Raw genomic sequence first — 20,403 nt, 5'->3', positions numbered from 1 at the left:
GTAATCTGATTTGGGTGATGAAATGTGTTAAATTACTTAGCATTACATGATATTTTATAATGCTTATTATATCGATTGAGGAACTCACCCTTACAACTATTTTTCAGGTAACGAGCAATGAGTTGAGTAGAAGTTAATGCTTGGAGTCTAGTGTAGTCTCCTTAGTGGGTCGTGCTCTGATAGATGTAACATCGGGATGGGATGTTTTAACTTGTTTTAAATGTTTTATTGTTGGTGGTGAACCATTTTACATGTAATGTCTTACATGATTGATGAGATTTATATCCGCTGCGTTTTATGCAAATGTTTATGTTTTGAATTAATAAAGGAGCATGACCGTTATATTGTTGAATGGTGTGGAATATTGTGTGACACCCTTAAATGGCATATTTACTCTGATTGATATATGTTGTTATTTTAATTAAATATTTGGGGTATTTTAGAAGGGTGTTACATTAGTGGTATCAGAGCATAGTCGGTCGAGTCGAGTCGTAATTATTCTGTTTCCCTGTACGGGATAGGTGTTGTGTACCCCTATCAGTACTTATTGTTTTAGCTTGTTGGGTTTTCAGAATAGAGATGGCTGGAAGAGGTAGAGATGATGCTGCGATTGCTGAGGCTCTGGGTATGCTAGCTGGAGTACTTGGAGGGAATCCGAATGTTGTGGGAATGGGAGCTGCTCGTCAATTGAGTGAGTTCCAGAAGAACAATCCTCCAATGTTCAAGGGAGCATACGATCCAGATGGTGCTCAGAAGTGGTTGAAGGAGATCGAGAGGATCTTCCGAGTAACTGAGTGTGCCGATAACCAGAAGGTCAGGTTCGGTACGCATATGCTGTCAGAGGAAGCAGATGATTGGTGGGTTGCTACCCGCACTGAGTTGGAAAATGCTGGGAATGCTGAGATCACTTGGGCTGTGTTCAGAGAGAGATTCCTGAGGAAGTTTTTTCCAGAGGATGTTAGAGGAAAGAAAGAGATATAGTTCTTGGAATTGAAGCAGGGCAATCGGTCGGTTACTGAGTATGCTGCTAAGTTCACAGAGCTGTCGAAGTATTACACTCCCAATAGTGAGGCTGCTGGAGAATTTTCGAAATGTGTGAAGTTTGAGAACGGGTTGCGTCCCGAGATCAAACAGGCTATTGGATATCAGCGGATCAGAGTGTTTTCTGACTTGGTTGACTGTTGCAGGATTTTTGAACAGGATTCCAAAGCCAGAGCAGAGAGCTATCAGCAAAGGGTTGATAGAAGAGGCAAGAATCAGAATGATCGTGGGAAACCGTATGCAGCTGGCAGAGGTTTCCAGAGTCAGAGTGGGATGAAGAGGCCTAGTGGGGGAGACTCTAGTGCTCCTGCTAAGTGTTACAGATGTGGTCAGGCTGGACATCGTGTCCATGAGTGTACCAGTGCTGAGAAGAAATGTTTCAAGTGTGGAAAAGGTGGTCATTTGGCTGCAGAGTGTCGGTCGAAGACTGTGACTTGCTTCAACTGTGGAGAGGTGGGTCATATTAGTCCACAGTGTCCTAAGCCAAAGAAAGAGAATCAGTCGGGAGGCAAGGTCTTTGCTTTATCGGGTTCTGAGACTTTTGCAGATGATCGTTTGATCCGAGGTACGTGTTATATTAATGGCTTTCCTCTTGTAGCTATTATCGACACCGGTGCTACTCATTCCTTTATATCTTTGGATTGTGCTGTGAAACTTAAGTTAGAGATATCTGAGATGTTTGGTAGTATGGTGATTGATACTCCTGCGAAGGGTTCAGTGACTACTACTTCAGTTTGTTTGAATTGTCCTTTGAGTATTTTTGGTAGAGATTTTGGGATAGACCTTGTGTGTCTTCCACTAGTGCAGATTGACGTTATCTTGGGTATGAACTGGTTGGTGTTTAACCGGGTTTCCATCAACTGTTTTGATAAGACTGTAATATTTCCTGAGGTTGAGGTAGGAGAGAGTGTGGTTCTATCAGCGAGGCAGGCGAATGAGGCAGTAGCGGATGGGGCAGAGTTGTTTATGCTGTTAGCGACTTTAGAGGCTAAAGATAAACTGGCGATTTGTGATCTAGCCGTGGTGTGTGATTTTCCTGATGTGTTTCCAGGAGAAGTGAATGAATTACCGCCAGAGCGTGAAGTTGAGTTCTCGATTGATTTGGTACCTGGTACTAGACCGATATCGATGGCTCCGTATCGTATGTCTGCTGTTGAGTTAGCTGAATTGAAGAGTCAACTGGAAGATCTGTTGGATAAGAAGTTTATTCGTCCGAGTGTGTCACCGTGGGGTGCACCAGTGTTATTGGTTAAGAAGAAAGAAGGTACTATGAGGTTGTGTGTGGACTACAAACAACTGAATAAAGTGACGATCAAGAATCGGTATCCTTTGCCGAGGATCGATGATTTGATGGATCAATTGGTTGGTGCGAGTGTGTTCAGCAAGATAGATTTGAGATCTGGGTATCATCAGATACGTGTGAAAACTGAGGATATTCAGAAGACTGCTTTCAGAACAAGGTATGGACATTATGAGTATTCTGTAATGCCTTTTGGTGTGACTAATGCGCCTGGAGTATTTATGGAGTATATGAATAGGATTTTCCATCCGTACCTAGATAAGTTTGTTGTGGTGTTTATTGATGACATTTTGGTGTATTCGAAATCTGAAGAAGAGCATGCTGAGCATTTGAGAGTGGTTTTAGAAGTTCTCCGAGAAAAGAAGTTATTTGCTAAACTGTCTAAGTGTGAATTTTGGTTAGGGGAGGTTAGTTTTCTTGGTCATGTGATTTCAAGAGGTGGTGTTGCTGTTGATCCTTCTAAGATAGAAGCGGTGTCTAAGTGGGAAGCTCCGAAGTCTGTTGCTGAGATTCGAAGTTTTCTTGGCTTGGCTGGTTATTATAGGAAGTTCATTGAGGGATTTTCTAAGTTGGCGTTACCGTTGACGATGTTGACTAGAAAGGGGCAAGCGTTTGTTTGGGATTTAAAATGTGAAGAAGGTTTCCAAGAGTTAAAGAGAAGGTTCACTACTGCTCCTATTCTGATATTACCGAGTTCGTCGGAATCATTTGAGGTTTACTGTGATGCTTCATTGTTGGGTTTGGGTGGTGTGTTGATGCAGAATAAGCAGGTTATAGCTTATGCTTCGAGACAACTGAGAGTTCCTGAGAGGAACTATCCGACACACGATTTAGAGTTGGCAGTCGTGGTATTTGTTCTGAAGTTATGGAGGCATTACTTGTATGGGTCAAGATTTGAGGTTTTCAGTGACCATAAAAGTTTGAAGTATTTGTTTGATCAGAAAGAGCTGAATATGAGACAGAGGAGATGGTTAGAATTTCTGAAGGATTATGACTTTGGTTTGAATTACCATCCGGGTAAAGCAAACGTAGTGGCTGATGCATTGAGTCGGAAATCATTGCATATGTCTATGTTAATGGTTAAAGAATTGGATTTAATTGAGCAATTTAGAGATTTGAGTTTGGTGTGTGAGAGTACTCACAATAGTGTTAAATTGGGAATGTTGAAGTTAACGAGTAATATTTTGGATGAGATTAGAGAGGGTCAGAAATCCGATATGCTTTTGGTTGATAAGTTGACTTTAGTGAATCAAGGTCAAGGTGGTGAATTCAGAGTTGATGAGAATGGTGTTTTGAAATTTGGTAATCGGGTGTGTATTCCGGATGTTACCGAACTTAAGAAGAGTATTCTAGAGGAAGGACATCGTAGTGGCCTGAGTATTCATCCTGGAGCTACGAAGATGTACCATGATTTGAAAAAGTTATTTTGGTGGCCGGGAATGAAGAAAGAAATTGCGAGTTTTGTTTATTCCTGTTTGACTTGTCAGAAGTCAAAGATTGAGCATCAGAAGCCGTCTGGGCTAATGCAACCGTTGGCTATTCCAGAGTGGAAGTGGGATAGTATCAGTATGGATTTTGTTTCTGGTTTACCGAGGACAAGTAAGAATTGTGAAGCTATTTGGGTGATTGTTGACAGATTGACAAAGTCGGCTCATTTCATTCCGATCAGAATGGATTATCCGTTAGAGAGATTAGCCGAGTTGTATATTGAGAAGATTGTAAGTTTGCATGGTATTCCGTCGAGTATTGTTTCAGACAGAGATCCTAGATTTACATCGAAGTTCTGGGAAGGTTTGCAGAGGGCTTTGGGAACTAAGCTGAGATTGAGTTCTGCATATCATCCGCAGACTGATGGTCAGACTGAGAGGACGATTCAGTCACTGGAGGATCTTTTGAGGGCTTGTGTTTTGGAAAAGGGAGGTGCTTGGGATTGTTATTTACCTTTGATTGAGTTTACCTACAACAATAGTTTTCATTCGAGCATTGGTATGGCACCGTTTGAAGCTTTGTATGGTAGGAGATGTCGGACACCTTTATGTTGGTATGAGTCCGGTGAGCGTGTTGTGGTTGGACCGGAGATTGTTCAACAGACTACGGAAAAGATTAAGATGATTCAGGAGAAGATGAGAATTGCTCAGAGTCGTCAGAAGAGTTATCATGATAAGAGGAGGAAGTCACTTGAGTTCCAAGAGGGAGATCATGTGTTTCTTCGTGTTACTCCGATAACTGGTGTTGGTCGAGCTTTGAAGTCAAAGAAGTTGACACCTCGATTTATTGGTCCTTATCAGATTTTGGAGAGGATAGGGGAGGTAGCCTATCGTATCGCTTTACCGCCATCACTTGCAAATTTGCATGAGGTCTTTCATGTGTCTCAGTTGAGGAGATACATTCATGATCCGTCGCATGTAGTCCAAGTAGATGATGTACAGGTGAGAGATAACCTGACTGTTGAAACATCGCCTATGAGGATCGAGGATCGAGAATTGAAGCAGTTGCGGGGTAAAGAGATTGCCTTGGTGAAGGTAGCTTGGGGAGGACCAGCAGGTGGCAATGTGACTTGGGAACTTGAGAGTCAGATGAAGGAGTCTTATCCGGGGTTATTCGATTGAGGTATGTTTTCGAGGACGAAAACTCTTTTAGTGGGGGAGAGTTGTAACACCCCGATAAAAATAAGATAATTATTTAATTTAAGTTAATATTATATTTATTAATTTAATTAAATAATTGGAATTATTGGATTAATATTATTGGATTATTATTATTATTGGAATAATAATTATTGGAAAGTATATAAGTGGGAAATAAGAAAAGAGTTTCATTTTTGGTAAAGAGGGTTTTTACGTGAAAAGCAGAGAAGCGGCTGAAAAGAGGAAAAGGGCAAAGAGACAGAGCAAGAGGAAGAAGATTGGAGCTTAAGGATTTGCCGGATTAACTCAGGTAAGGGGGGTTTATCGTCGTTTAATGGGTATTATGGGTTAGCATGTAATGGGTAGTGATAAACCGTTGAATTGACCCTAATTGGGATTGTCGAATGCTGAAAATTGTGATGAATATGTTGTGTAAAAACTAAAATTTAACCTGTAATTGAGTGTGTTGTAATTCCCCTAACGTATAGCTTTTTACGGAATTGGAATCGGAGGTCCGGAAGTCCTCCAACGGCGGAAAATGCGGAGAATTCTGCATTCTGCTTTGTGTTAGCGCAGGAACTGCTGTTTTGTCTGCGTTAACCGGTTAACCCAGGGTGTTAACCGGTTAACACTGTTGCGAATTATGAAATTAGTGCTGTTTTGCCTGCGTTAACCGGTTAACCCAGGGCGTTAACCGGTTAACGCTGATACGTTTTGGGCAGTAAGCGTGTTTTGCCTGCGTTAACCGGTTAACCCAGGGCGTTAACCGGTTAACACTGTTGCAGTATGGAAAAATTGTTAATTTAAATGTTGTGTGCCTAATGGGTGGTTGCCTATATCAGTGTGTGATATGGTAGGGATTATTTCCCGCTATTTTGAGCAGTATAGGTATTAGTAGAGTGTGCTAATACTGTGGTTGATTATTTGACATGATATGATGTTTTGATACATGTGTTGATGATGTTTGATGGTGTGCATAATGTTGTGAATGTACATGTTATGTATGCAATTGTGAATGGACTGGTGTATGGCTTAGAGTGCGAGCATATGTCCATTGTGGATTTTGTTGTTGATGTTGCATTGCTAGGCGATTAGCATGCATATTGTGGCCTTTAAGGTGGTAGCTAATTCCCATAGTGAGGAATTAGTGAGTTAGTCATTTTGGACTGTTGTTGATGTTTGCATGCTAGGTGATTAGCGTGCATAGCATGGCCCAATTGGGGTGGTAGCTAATTCCCATGGTGAGGAATTAGTGAGTGAGTCACTAGGTCTCAAATGAGTGGGACTAGTGGGCTTGGTAGCCGTGCCTGGATTTGGACGGTGAGGTGAACTATATGTTCACAAAGAGTCGGTACCACATGCATGGAGTCTCATTGCATAATTGATGTATGGTGTATAATATGAATGGATGTATTCCAGTATTATACGTGTGTTGTGTGTTGTGTGTTGTGTTGATGTTGAGTATGATTGAGTTGATATTGCTGTTACTGAACGTGTAATCTGATTTGGGTGATGAAATGTGTTAAATTACTTAGCATTACATGATATTTTATAATGCTTATTATATCGATTGAGGAACTCACCCTTACAACTATTTTTCAGGTAACGAGCAATGAGTTGAGTAGAAGTTAATGCTTGGAGTCTAGTGTAGTCTCCTTAGTGGGTCGTGCTCTGATAGATGTAACATCGGGATGGGATGTTTTAACTTGTTTTAAATGTTTTATTGTTGGTGGTGAACCATTTTACATGTAATGTCTTACATGATTGATGAGATTTATATCCGCTGCGTTTTATGCAAATGTTTATGTTTTGAATTAATAAAGGAGCATGACCGTTATATTGTTGAATGGTGTGGAATATTGTGTGACACCCTTAAATGGCATATTTACTCTGATTGATATATGTTGTTATTTTAATTAAATATTTGGGGTATTTTAGAAGGGTGTTACAGAAGGCATGATCCAAATTGTTCAATCCCGTCATGTAGATGACGACATAAATGTCATAGTGCCCGTCTTCAAGCAACAAGAACAATTGGTAATCCAGTATGACTCCGGTAACATCAACAGTCAACGATCAATACCGCTGTGGGTAATACGGTTAGCGTGCCCAGTCCCGTATTCATCTGATAAAGCTTGTCATATCAGTATAATGCTACAATGATGAAGGGTGGTCAACAGGTCCCTTTATCTATGACTAGTTCAGTGGTGAGCATTGTTGATGTTACAAAGGTGACCCGCAGTGGTCGAGTGTTTGGGTCGATGTTCCCAAAGGATAAAGAAGAAACAATTGTTGGTAAGAAGGCAGAAGTGCCTAATGTAGACCCAATTGGTTATTCAAAAGATAAGTCTGGTGAATCAAGCAACTTGAAAGCCAATGATGATGATGAGGTACTCCTATTAATCAAAAGGAGCAAATTCAATGTGGTTGAGCAGCTGCTCCAGACCCCCTCAAAAATTTCAGTGTTGTCTCTGCTGATGAATTCCGAAGCGCACAGAGAAGCACTACAAAGAGTTATTGAACAAGCGTTCGTAGAACATGATGTTACTGTGGATCAATTTGATCACATTGTGGCTAACATCACTTGCAATAATCTCAGCTTTTGCGACGATGAACTCCCTGAGGAGGGCAGAAATCATAATTTGGCTTTGAACATCTCGATGAATTGCAAGGGAGATGCTTTATCAAACGTGATTGATGAGACCGGGTCGTCACTGAATGTGCTTCCGAAGTCAACTTTGTCGAAGCTATCTTACCAAGGAGCACCCATGAGGTATAGCGGTGTAATTGTCAAGGCTTTCGATGGTTCGCGCAAGACGGTAATTGGTGAAGTGGACCTTCCAGTCAAGATAGGTCCGAGTGATTTTCAGATTACTTTTCAAGTAATGGATATCCACCCGGCCTACAGTTGCTTATTGGGAAGGCCATGGATTCATGAGGCGGGAGCTATTACTTCCACTCTGCACCAGAAATTGAAATTTGTCAAGAATGGCAAGCTTGTGATTGTTGGGGGGGGGGGGGGGAGAAGACACTATTGGTTAGCCATCTGTCATCTTTCTCTTATGTTGAAGCTGAGGATGAGGCTAGAACTCCGTTCCAAGCCTTATCTATTGCTGCTGAGAAAAGAGTTGGGGCACACATGTCCTCATTGAAAGATGCTCAGAAGATTGTTGAAGAAGGTACTGATGATCAGTGGGGGCGCATGGTAGAGGTCTCCGACAACAAGGGCAGAACCGGCTTGGGGTTCCAACGAGGTTCATCAACTGTTAGATCTGAAGATATGCAACTTATCTTCCATAGCGGATGGTTCATTCATGGCAATGAACAACACTTAGCTGTTGTGCTAGAGGATGACGAAGAGGAAGACTGCACCAATTTTGTGACGCATGGAAAGGCTTGCGACAATTGGACTGCTGTTGATATTCCTGTTATTTTGCATCGATCTAAGTAATTACTTTTATATGTTTTTAAAATCCTTCTCTTATGCCTAAGGGAGAAGTGAACATTGTTTGGGCATTTTCAAATTGATCATCAATAAAATTAATTCTATTCATCCACATCTATGATGTTTTGTTTTTACTTTTTGCTTTATTCTGAAAATGGTAATCACAAAAAAAACATAAATAAATAATATAATTGTCCATCTGCATGATATTTGGTCACAATTTCACTTCTCTAACATCAAAATATCAAATCATTATGCAGGTTGGTTCCTAACCCCATTGAATACAATGATCATTCTCCTTCTCCAAATTTTGAATTCCCTGTGTTTGAAGCCGAGGAGGAAAGTGACGTAGAAGTGAGTGATGAATTATCTCGTCTTCTTGAGAAAGATGAAAAGACCATTCAGCCGTTCGAAGAGCAGATTGAGCTAGTCAACTTGGGTTCCGAAGATGATGTGAAGGAAGTCAAGATTGGGCCTCGACTGTGTCCAGATGTTAAGAAGGGGTTGATTGATCTTCTTCGAGAGTATTCAGATGTGTTTGCTTGGTCCTATCAAGACATGCCTGGGTTAGATTTTGAGATTGTGGAGCACAGATTACCGTTGAATCCAGAATGCCCGTCAGTCAAGCAGAAGTTGAGAAGAACGCATCTTGATATGGCTGTGAAGATCAAAGAGGAAGTGCAGAAGCAGATTGATGCCGATTTCCTTGTAACCATCGAGTATCCGCAGTGGGTGGCCAATATTGTGCCTGTACCAAAGAAAGATGGAAAAATCTGCATGTGTGTTGATTATAGAGATTTGAATAAATCCAGTCCGAAAGATGATTTCCCTCTATCACACATTGATATGTTGGTAGACAATACTGCTAAATTCAAAGTCTTTTCGTTTATGGATGGATTTTCCGGATATAATCAGATCAAAATGGCACCCGAAGATATGGAGAAGACCACGTTCATTACACCCTGGGGAACATTCTCTTATAGAGTGATGCCTTTCGGTTTAAAGAATGCTGGTACAACTTACCTGAGAGCAATGACTACTCTTTTTCATGATATGATGCATAAAGAGATTGAAGTTTATGTCGATGACATGATTGCTAAATCAATTGATGAAGAGGAAGATGTTGAGCATTTGTTGAAGCTATTCTAGTGTTTAAGGAAGTATAAACTCCGCTTGAATCCTAATAAGTGTACTTTTGGTGTTCGTTATGGTAAGTTGTTGGGCTTTATTGTCAACGAGAAGGGTATTGAGGTTGATCCTGCCAAGGTCAAAGCAATATAAGAGATGCCTGTGCCCAAAACTGAGAAGCAGGTCAGAGGTTTTCTCGGCCGCTTGAATTATATTTCCAGATTCATTTCCCACATGACTGCCACATGTGCGCCTATATTCAAGCTTCTTCGGAAAGATCAATATTGTGATTGGACCGAAGATTGCCAGAAAGCTTTTGACAGTATCAAGGAATATTTGCTTGAGCCTCCGATTTTGTCTCCACCTGTTGAAGGAAGACCGTTGATCATGTATTTGACTTTGCTCAAAGATAGTATGGGTTGTGTTCTTGGTCAGCAAGATGAGACTGGAAAGAAAGAATTTGCAATTTACTACCTCAGTAAGAAGTTCACCGACTGTAAGACTTGGTATTCGACGCTGGAGAAGACTTATTGCACATTGACTTGGGCTGCTAAGCGTTTGCGCTAGTATATGTTGAATCATACCACTTGGTTGATATCCAAAATGGATCCGATCAAGTATATATTTGAGAAGCCTGCTTTAACTGGGAGGATTTCCCGTTGGCATATATTGTTATCAGAGTATGATATCGAATACCGATCTCAGAAAGCGATCAAAGGTAGTATCTTGGCTGACCATTGCTAATTTTGGAAGTTCATTTCAAGTGTGCAAATATCAACTGAATTAGCTATAAATAGAGCTTCATATGCTCAGAATTTCACACACATTCGCGCCAACTTTGATCCCAAACCTCTAACCCTCTCATTCCAAAGGATAATCCTGAGAATTTCACTTGAAATTGAGTTTGAATTCTCATTGTTTTGAGATTCAAAACTCCAGGGATCCAAGACCTTTTGAGCATCCAATTCTTCTTCTGCAAGCATTTGGAGTGAGATCAAGCACGAGCCAAGGCAAGAACAGCTGGATCCAGACCTACATTGAAGGTATTTTCCAGAAATTTTGATCTCTTCGATTCTCTCTAAATCTTGCTCAATTCTCTTGATTCCTTGGTTGTCTAAAGTCCTACCATGTAGGAAAGAAGATTGAGTTGCTTTGAGGTCAAGTCAAAGCAACTCAGTTCATGTACCTCAAATTTCAACTCCATGTATCTCTCAATATACTTGGAGTTAGGATGAATTGAGGCCAGATTCGTGCTCTACGCCATTTTTTCTTTTAGATCATGTCCTTTTTTTTTCATTTTTTTAATGGTGATGAGTGAACCAGTCCGGCCAGGGTCGCTGGAGAAGACGACCGACCTTTGGACGCCGGTGATGTGCTGGCTTGGTTCTGAGCCTTTGGATTGATTTGAATTGTTTTAATCACGAGCGTGCATTGTAATTACCAAGCGTGCTGCTCAACTGACTAGAGACCACATGGAACGCGCACTGGTGGCCACTTGATCTTCCACCTCAATTAATGAGGGAGATCAAGTGGTCCACGTTTTTTCTGATTATTTGAATTTCCATTTAATTGCTTTATTTTCATTAATTCATATTAATTTTAATATTGATCCAAAAAATATGAGAGTTTCACCAAAAAAATTTAAATATTTTCCTCTTTCATATTTTAAATTAAAATTATTTTTTGGATCATTATTAATATTTTTCATGATTTAATTGATTTTTCATTTCTTTTTAATTGTTTAAAAATACTTTTAAATGTCCAAAAATTATGATTTTTTTTCTCCAAGGTCCTTTGACCTTGTTTGACCTATGATAAATCTCATGGCCATTTATTTGGTGTTTATATGAGATTTTAGGAATTGGACAAATCATATTTAATTTAAATGCCTTATATTAGTATTTTTAATTTGAATAAATATCAAATAATTTTGTTGACCAATTGTGATGACTTGTTGGTGTTTGACTATTGTTGTTGGGTCTTGGTCAAGGTTGATTTGACTTTGTCAAATTAATATCATTGGATTTAGGGGATTGATGGAATGTACATTCCATCTCCCAAAATGAATGGATGATATTAATTTGGTAAAAGTCCTCCTTTGACCAATTTGTGTTTTGATCCATTCCCCTCCCACTTCATCTTATTCCCCTTCTTCATTCATTCATTCATTCCATTTGACCTATGATATCTCAAAATCCTAAGGCTAGTTGATTGAAAAATTAACATGAGTATGGATGAGATTATGCCACACCTTTTGCATATTCTTTTTGTGTGTGGTATGTTTCATGAGCATAGTCCATTATACTATGTCTCTAACATGCATTAACACCAAAATTCTATTGCCCGGCCTCAAATAGTTGTGACTTCTACATAAGTCCAATTACGATTGCTTAACATAACGCTAAATTTGTGACATAAAAGGCATAAGCATTCTAGTTAGTGAGATTGTAAGTCTCCCCTCTTTCATGGTATTGTATGGAAACTTGGCCTTTTTTCCTTCCTTTGGAAGATGTCTTGGTTTCAAGGATCCATGCTTGTGATAAGTGGGTTGAGTGTTCTCCAAAGAATGTCTTAAAATGAAAAGCAAAAGAAAAACAATACTAATTTCTAACCTATTAACTACTAACATTTAAATTCAAGCCATTTACCTTAATGCAATTTACTTTTAGCATTTTATTTCATTTTTCATTGTTCATATTATTCTAATTGTTTATGTTAATGCAATTTTCACTTTGTCCATTTGGACCATATTGTGTGATATATTTTGTTTGTGTATACTTTACTTATTTGTGTGGTCTTTGACCATTAATGTACATAATAACAACAAAAACCCTAAAAAAACTTTTGTGTGGACTGTTGGCTTGATCTTGGACAAATGGAATTAGAATTTAGGCAACCTTACTATGCTAAAGGACTTGGCCAATGCCAACTTATCGAGAAACCAAGTGCTTGCAATTTGAAACTTCATCTGATACATCATTCAAGATCCATCTGAGTTCATCTGCAACATGATCATTGTGAAGCTGTTATTTTGAACCTGTGACTTGTGGAATCCATCTGTTACATGGGCTAATTTGAAGAAGATCATGGAATGGCTAAAGCTTGGATGTGGCTATCTTTATTTGATGCATTTCTCTTCAAGATAATATAATTGTGCATTTGTGTGTTGCTTGATTTTTAAAAGTCCAAGGGGATTCTGGGTTTCTATTGACATTCTTGTCTAATTGGATTGCTACCCATTTGGTCAGATCTTTTCAACTCTAAACTTTTAATTTTGTACATAGGATAGTCTTTTCATCTTCTCCCCATTTCTTTAATTTCAAAAATCTCTCCCTCCTTTTTCAAAACCTTCTTTGATTGAACTTATTTTGTTCTAAAATTTGACCACTTTTGCAAAAAAAAAGGATAGAAACTTTGGCCTTATGCCATTGCATTTTCAAACTTATTTTCTTAAATCAAACTTATAAATAAACTTAACTATAATTGACTTAAACTTTCAAAAAGTAAAAAAAGAACTAACTCATTCAAACCATTTTTAGGCCTTTGTGCCTTTCAAACTTATTTTTTGTTAAAAGCAATGCATCCACTTTGAAATTTGTATCACAATCTACGAGGTTTTGATCCCTCATTTTTATGTTGGTATGTAGGCACAAGACCGAAGGTCTTGTCAAACACAAAAATATAATTAATAAATTCTTTTCTCATCCCCCCATTCTATTTGTTTGTAAACATCACTTTATACCAAGTACATATGCACACAAAAAGGGCTCCCTAGGAGTACCTAGGACACTTTGGGTGCTAACACCTTCCCTCTGTGTGACCAACCCCCTTATCTGTAATCTCTGACATTTTATTAGTTTTGATTTGAAAACTTCTTACTTTCGGGTTTTGTTCGTACTTTTTCCCTTTTCCCTTGGAAACAATAAAAGCGCGGTGGCGACTCTTGTTATTTGATATCTAGCTTATCCATAGCTTGATGATCATGAATTTACCGCTACAGGTATCAGATGAACTCTGGCACTGATAAATTTGAGCTGGAATGATATTGAAATTGATTCTTATTTATGGGAGTCACTTGATTACTTGGGAAGGATGAGGAGTTTGAAATGTTAAAACTCATGTCAAGTCTTGATTGATCAATCTTTGAAAGCTCTTGGTGTAAAATCCTAGCTTAAGACAAACAAAGTAGAAAACCTTTTTGTATTTTCAATAGGTTAGTAGTGCAAAGATGCTAGATGTCATGCAAATGATACAAATGATGGTGGCATCTTAGGGTTGAAAATTAGGGTATGACAAATCTAATTTTGGAGCCAATGACCTCAAGCTCTTTGAAATTATCGATCTTGACGTCAACACTTATCCATACGTCTTGATTTGATTCACAATTTCGTAACCTTAGTGAAATAATCAACCACGCCTTCAGTTTCTTCCATCTGAAGTGATTCATACATTATTTTGTGAGTTTGTAACTTCACCTCTTTCACCTTCTTATCACCTCCAAACGATTTCTCTAGGATGTCCCATGCTTCCATTGATGAGTCTACATCACCAATCCTCTCAAAGTTGTTTGGATCAACTCATTGATGGATTATAAAGAGAACTTTATAATTTTTCTTCTTCAAATATTTATGTGCAACCTTTTGTTCATCTGTAGCATCTTCTCCAATTTGTGTCACTCCATTCTTCACAAGATCTCAAATATCTTGATAATAGAAAATAACCTTCATCTGCTTACACTAATTCTCATAATTCTTACCATTCAAGATTGGTAGATTTGCTGGAAAGTGCTCGTTCGGATGAGAAGTCATTGCGTTATGCTTCCCAGAATCATAGTCAGTGCTCTAGATACCAGATGTTGGAAATTATCTCCATTCTTAGAGATAATCCGAATCAATCTTGATTTAACGAGAATCAGTATTTCTGATTGATTGTTCTTCTCGTTCCTCACTCTTCACTCGAGTGGTTCAACCACTCCTTGTTTGCAAGATGATTCTCGTGCATAACGATCTGAGAAGAATAAAATTTGTGAAAGCGAGTTGAGGAAGAAAAGAGAAATTAGGGTTTTGAGAGAGAGAGAGGAAATAAGATGGATCAAATTCTACAGAGTTCCTCTATACATTTATTCTAACTGAAATTCCCTTATACAACTATATACAAAGTAGGATACCTCCTTATTTATAAATGAGATTACTTACACAACAAATAATCTCTAACTAATTCAACTAACAAACGCTAAGTTTTAACTCTACTGAGGTTAACTCATTCGACAATTATATGGTTCGACTAAAACTATATTCAACTACTCTATCAAATACATTTGAATTTGACTATGTCGAATCTTACGTCATACTTAACACATATAATTACATATTTATTAATATATATTCCGCTTCGCACCATTTCGCTTCATTCTATTTCATTATGCTTTGCTCTGTTCGTTTTTAAATATCTAAACAAAACCTAAATGACTACTACCAAATCTATATTCAACTCTATTACTTCAAACTTTCCATCACTCCTCACAATTCCGCCACAAAAGCACTACAAGTGCCAAAATGTTTCGCAAAACCACCATAAGAGAGAGCTTTGGTAACTTAAATACATAAACAAAGCGTCTCTTTAATGTCAAGTGATGATAGAAGTATGTGAAAAAATTAATAAGAAACTTAATTCCATTTCTTAAACACAAATTTGTATAGGAGGTGAACATTCATTTGAGTTCAACTTAATATGCTTACTAATACCAACTAGTATCAACCACACCATAATTTCATTCATCTCTTGTAAACCCTTTCTTATCTTTCTCTTAACCATCTTTTAAATTCTCAACTGATATATTTGCATCACCTTCATCTAGATCTTCTTCCTTGTTTCTTTCACAAACTTCATCTAAGGACTTGTAAGTGTAAAACCAAGTACATATTACGTAATAAATGAGATTTAAAACTTGAATCCCACTAACAAAAAAATAATAATAATCCAATCTTCCTCTATTAAGGTTTCTATCAGGAAGCCAATTCTTCTCTTTATCAGTATACTTATGGACTAATGATACCAATAATGTGCCCAAATAGCTACCAATAGCTGTAGTTATGCAATACAAAGCAGTAGCACTACTTCTCATACTTTCAGGCGATTGATCAAACAGAAACTCCAAATGTCCAACAAATATGAAAACTCCAGCCACTCCATGTAGACAATATTGAGGTACTAACCAAAACACACTTATTGGAATAGTCGCTTTTGGATCATCCAATAAGTTGTATTCTGCAGCAACCTTTTTTCTTTTTATTTCCACTAGTGCTGAAACTATAGTAGCTATAATATTGATCACAAAGCCTACACCCATTCTTTGCAAACATGTGATTCCAACTGGATTCTTTGTGAATCTGCGGGCAAACGGGACGAAAAGACGGTCGTATAGAATAACTCCTGTCATCATGGTTAGCACACTGAAAATTGACATATGCGCTGGTGAAATTTGGAACGAGTGAGAGAGACGACGGTCCATTGAACGCGCTTGCTGAATCATAAAACTATGTATATGTGATGAAGAAGCTATGAGCAAAATTCCTGAAGCCCAAATTGGAAGCATTCTAATGATGGATTTTAGCTCCTCAACTCTATGGACAGTGACTAGATTCCAAAGGTTTGGTGATAATACATTTGAATCTTTTGTATCTTTCTCTATGACAATTGCAGCCTTGTCCAACCACCTACATATATATCTAGAGCAGTTACGTACTATAAAGCACTGACACACTCCGACACAGATACCAAGACACTACACAACACAGACACTCTGACACCAATAATATCAAAAAGATAGGACACCGGAACCATATTTGACTTACTTATATTGATCAGAGTGTAAAAGAGTTCCTTCCGAAGAAATTCCAGCATCAAGTTCCTTATTTTGATATAGAAGTTTGAGGTCATTAGGTAATTTCTCATTCCTCTTCTTTACGGCGGCCACAATTACTTGCGCGAGACGAACCAAAGGGCTTCCTTTCGGTTTCACAGTCTTATACAATGGTGATCCCAACACAAATGAGATTATTGATATCATCATAACAATGGTGGGAATGCCAAGGCCCCAACCCCAACCCATATTATCTTGAACATAAACTACAATTGTCAAAGCACTAAGAGAAGCTAACTCCATGAAGAAAAAGTACCAGTTAAATAGGCTCCAATTTCTAGATGCCACACCATTTTTTGTCATGTTGAATTGGTCTGCTGAAAAAGGAACAACACAAGGTCTAATGCCACCTGATCCAAGAGATGTGAGAAGGAGAGAGATATAAAGTGTTGATAGTTGTGAGAATGTGGCTTCTTGGCAATTCACTTGTGTTGGACAAGGTTCGGGGCGAAAATATGGTAGAATAGTCGATATAGTAATACTGATCAATCCGAGTTCGTAAATGAGGCAACCGATAGTAATGGTCCAAAACCTTCCAACAAAGGAGTCTGCAAATAGAGCACCAATGAGAGGGGTGAAGCTAGACATTCCACCAAAATTTGTGAGTGTATTTGAAGCTGATACTAATGGCATGTTCAACTCTTGGGTTAGGTAACTTATCAAATTACTGTGAAAGCCAGCACTTGCAAATCTATCACAGATTTCATTTCCTGCATATACATTGTCAATTATATGTAAAAGTTTGATGGAGCATTAATAATGGAAGCACATAAAAGTCATGTGGAAATGTTTTTTCTCTAACTCTCAATAGGAGATCTTCTTAAGGTTCGTGTCTCATGATAAACTTGTTGATTACTATAAGAGTTTGGGCCCCTCTTGTTTGTGCTAATTCGACTTGGAAATTTGGTTGCTCCTAAATTTTTTAAATGAAAAGTGGCTTGAGTGTTTGAGTAAGGTTTTTTTACTTAATAGTTATTGTCAAAGTTAGTCGCAATTGGTTAATTTCAAGAGATTATAGGAAATATATCCGTTTTTTAACTACCCCAAGGAGCGTTAATTGCAATTTTTAGAAGTTGAACTACTAGTTTAATAAATGTAAAAATTATCAAAATAGAGATAAATAGGGTAAAATTGATAAATAGCGTGATTGATTGTTTGAATGTCATTTGAAATTCAAAGAGCATGATATTTACAGAGGAAACTATCCTTCTGCTCATAACACTATGAATTACAAAAAATGTCGTCTCCTTCAACTATTTACGCAGTAGTGTACGTTTCTTCCCTCCTTGTGCGTGTTACAAGTCACCCTACTTTTGATGGTTGCTTCTTGTTCCTTGGCATGACCCTACTTTTGATGGTTGCTTCTTGTTCCTTGGCATGACCCTACTTTTGATGGTTGCTTCTTGTTCCTTGGCATGTCCGTTAATCCCATCCATAGGTGCATCATTTTCGCTTTTTTTTTAGTTAAAGACGCTATAAATAAGGAAGATTGTCATATATCCCAATTATCCATCTTTGTTGTGTTTTTTATTAAATCTAAAGTTTTGACAATCATACTAAATCTTAGTAGATTTGAGAAAGATTACATTACTTTGTATTTATCTGATTCTGTCACGATTTGAGAATCATTGGCTAATTCTAAAATATTCTATCTGTCAATCTTGGCTGACATTTTATTTATTTTTCTGTGTAATCAAATTTTGCATTGTGTTGCCTCATCGATTAGCCTCAAGATGTGAGATGGTGCAACATAACAAGTGATATGGTGCGTGTGGACAATATCATCATTATGTTGTGGAGGAGAAACTTAACTGCTACAAATCCCTGTAAACTATTGAGTTCTTCCTTTATCTTATCAACTTACTTCACCCAATGGTGCCTCTGACTTCTTAGTTTCTTTCTCTTATCAAATTATGTTATTTTGTTTTTGAGGTTTTTCTCCTATAAATGTTTATGAACGACTGAGTCAATTTTTTTTATCTCCCCTCATACCAATCTTGATCATGATGGTTTGTCTTTTAACCTTCATTCAATATGATGTCGACCTCCTAATACCCATTTCACCATATTTCCTTACTAGTAATGTTGTCGTAGACACCACACTATGAATCGTGCTTCCAAGGTCAATTCCTCAAGGTTTTCTAAGGGATGAAAAAGGATGCGAACACTGTGACCTTCATTTAACATTAGGATGCAGTTGCCTCTAGAAATTCCTTTACATATTTTTCTCTATATTTTCTAGTTTGTCATTTGGCAAGGTAGCCCGTCTTTGTGGCTATCACCCTTTTGAACTATAAATATAGTTTTTTTATTTATTCCTAACACACTCCCGCGTGGTAGTTTTTCTATTTTATATACATTGTTTATGGAGTCAGGCTCCATTAGTATAACTTGTGGATATTAATATACACTAAGCTGGATTTCTTGGTGACTCTGTGAGACTAAAGTGGTTTACAAGGGTAATACCGCATCCTGACCCTAAGTAAGCCGATATACAGTAAAATGATTCCCAACTGTTTTGGAATTCCTTATCTTGTAAACCCTTTCTTATCGTTCTCTTAACACTTTCACTTGATATGTGACTTGATTATTGGAGAACTTAAAATTTAGCTGACATAAGACCCTCCAAATCTTTCTCTCTGAAATAATAATGATTACGTCAATCTTAATTTCTTTTTGAGTTATGGATACATCAAACATATCCAAAACTTCATCGCAATGGTGATAACCGACTCAACTATCAAATTTGCACCCAATACAAAGGTGTCGTGTCAAGAAATTCGTCAATATGAGACCCATAATCACCCTCTAAGATATGTATTAAAGTACAAATGCGTTAAGTTTGATGTCCCATTTCATTAATTGTCCTTCCAGCACAGCCTATTAAGTAAATATACGACTATGTTGATGATGCATAAGACTAACACTTTCCTAGACAACAAATATCTTTAAATGTAATTTGACTTATTTAGCTTGTTGTTTTGCCTCAAAATTGAGCATCACTTATTCTCTTACGGAAAAACCTAAGGTTGTTATTCATGCAATTGAAATTGCACATCAATTGGTTGTCATCGCTTTTAAAGCTTTTGACATATCCAAAAGGAAAATGAACATTGATAAATCCAATCCATGCAACTTAAAACTCAAAGGAGTTTAGAAAATTAAATACAATGATCATTAATTTATTTAATTTGAGGAAAATGAATAGTTGATATTATTATTTTTTATTGAAAAAAAACATAAAAAGGATAGTTAAGGAACCATTGATATTGGTGTATTAGTTATTTATTTTTTATAAATAAAACTATAGATAATATTTAAAATCAAGGAATTAATTTAAACAAAAAGTGAGTTAGCTCACCAAAAATGAAAGGTAATGTTCGGATCCCTCCTCTTTGATGGTTGTTCATTTTCTTGTTATCTTCCATCTCCACTTCTTTTTCTACCATTTCCATACTTCTCTTATTCCCTTCTCTATCTCCATTTCCCCTCAATCATGGAAACATTAATGTATATAGACAATGAGAGATGGATTGATAAATTTTCATTTGTTTAAGAATTTAATTTAATAATTGTATGCCTTGAGGATCATTCATAGTGGGAAAGAGCTAGGTGTCTCTTTTTTATTTTATCATCTGAGGATGTTTTTGAAAATTAACCATTTGGCTGACTTGGAGAGACATGATAAAGTCACAAGGTTTCAAGGGGTGGTGAGATTGTATCTAAATTTGGATTTTCTTTTTAAATGTTTGTCTAGAGTGAATTTAGTATATCTTCTCTGCGTTGAAAAGATCATTATGATAGACTAAAATTTCTCTTTTAAAAAGATCTAACATTGTTATACTTTCAGCAGCTAATTTCGACTTAAAACGATTTTTATATATTTTCTTAGAACACAAATAAGGAAATTCTAAATAAAAATAAAAATTAGCGGTGTAAA

General features: G+C 37.4%; 1 protein-coding gene across 1 annotated transcript; it reads right to left on the bottom strand.

Annotated features, from left to right (window-relative positions):
* Positions 1–15,347: 15,347 nt before the first annotated feature.
* LOC127129103 (protein NRT1/ PTR FAMILY 3.1) lies at positions 15,348–19,918 on the bottom strand. The gene is made up of 3 exons (XM_051058402.1): positions 19,825–19,918; positions 16,396–17,173; positions 15,348–16,257 (listed from the first exon to the last, which is right to left on the bottom strand). Exons 1-3 carry the CDS (start codon positions 19,916–19,918, stop codon positions 15,348–15,350), a joined length of 1,782 nt encoding a protein of 593 aa, XP_050914359.1.
* Positions 19,919–20,403: the final 485 nt, after the last annotated feature.

Source organism: Lathyrus oleraceus, chromosome 3 (assembly GCF_024323335.1).
Source record: "Lathyrus oleraceus cultivar Zhongwan6 chromosome 3, CAAS_Psat_ZW6_1.0, whole genome shotgun sequence".
NCBI classification, from domain to species: Eukaryota; Viridiplantae; Streptophyta; class Magnoliopsida; order Fabales; family Fabaceae; genus Lathyrus; species Lathyrus oleraceus.
This window is presented reverse-complemented; position numbering and strand designations above follow the sequence as displayed.

What these genes read in the sequence shown, in the direction of transcription:
- LOC127129103 (XM_051058402.1), bottom strand. Translation starts at nt 19,918, where the DNA reads ATGGAAATGGTAGAAAAAGAAGTGGAGATGGAAGATAACAAGAAAATG. An exon ending in AACATTACCTTTCATTTTTG is followed by an intron (nt 17,174 to 19,824) that starts GTGAGCTAACTC and finishes ATGTATATGCAG; the next exon opens with GAAATGAAATCTGTGATAGA. An exon ending in TTACACTCTGATCAATATAA is followed by an intron (nt 16,258 to 16,395) that starts GTAAGTCAAATA and finishes ATATATATGTAG; the next exon opens with GTGGTTGGACAAGGCTGCAA.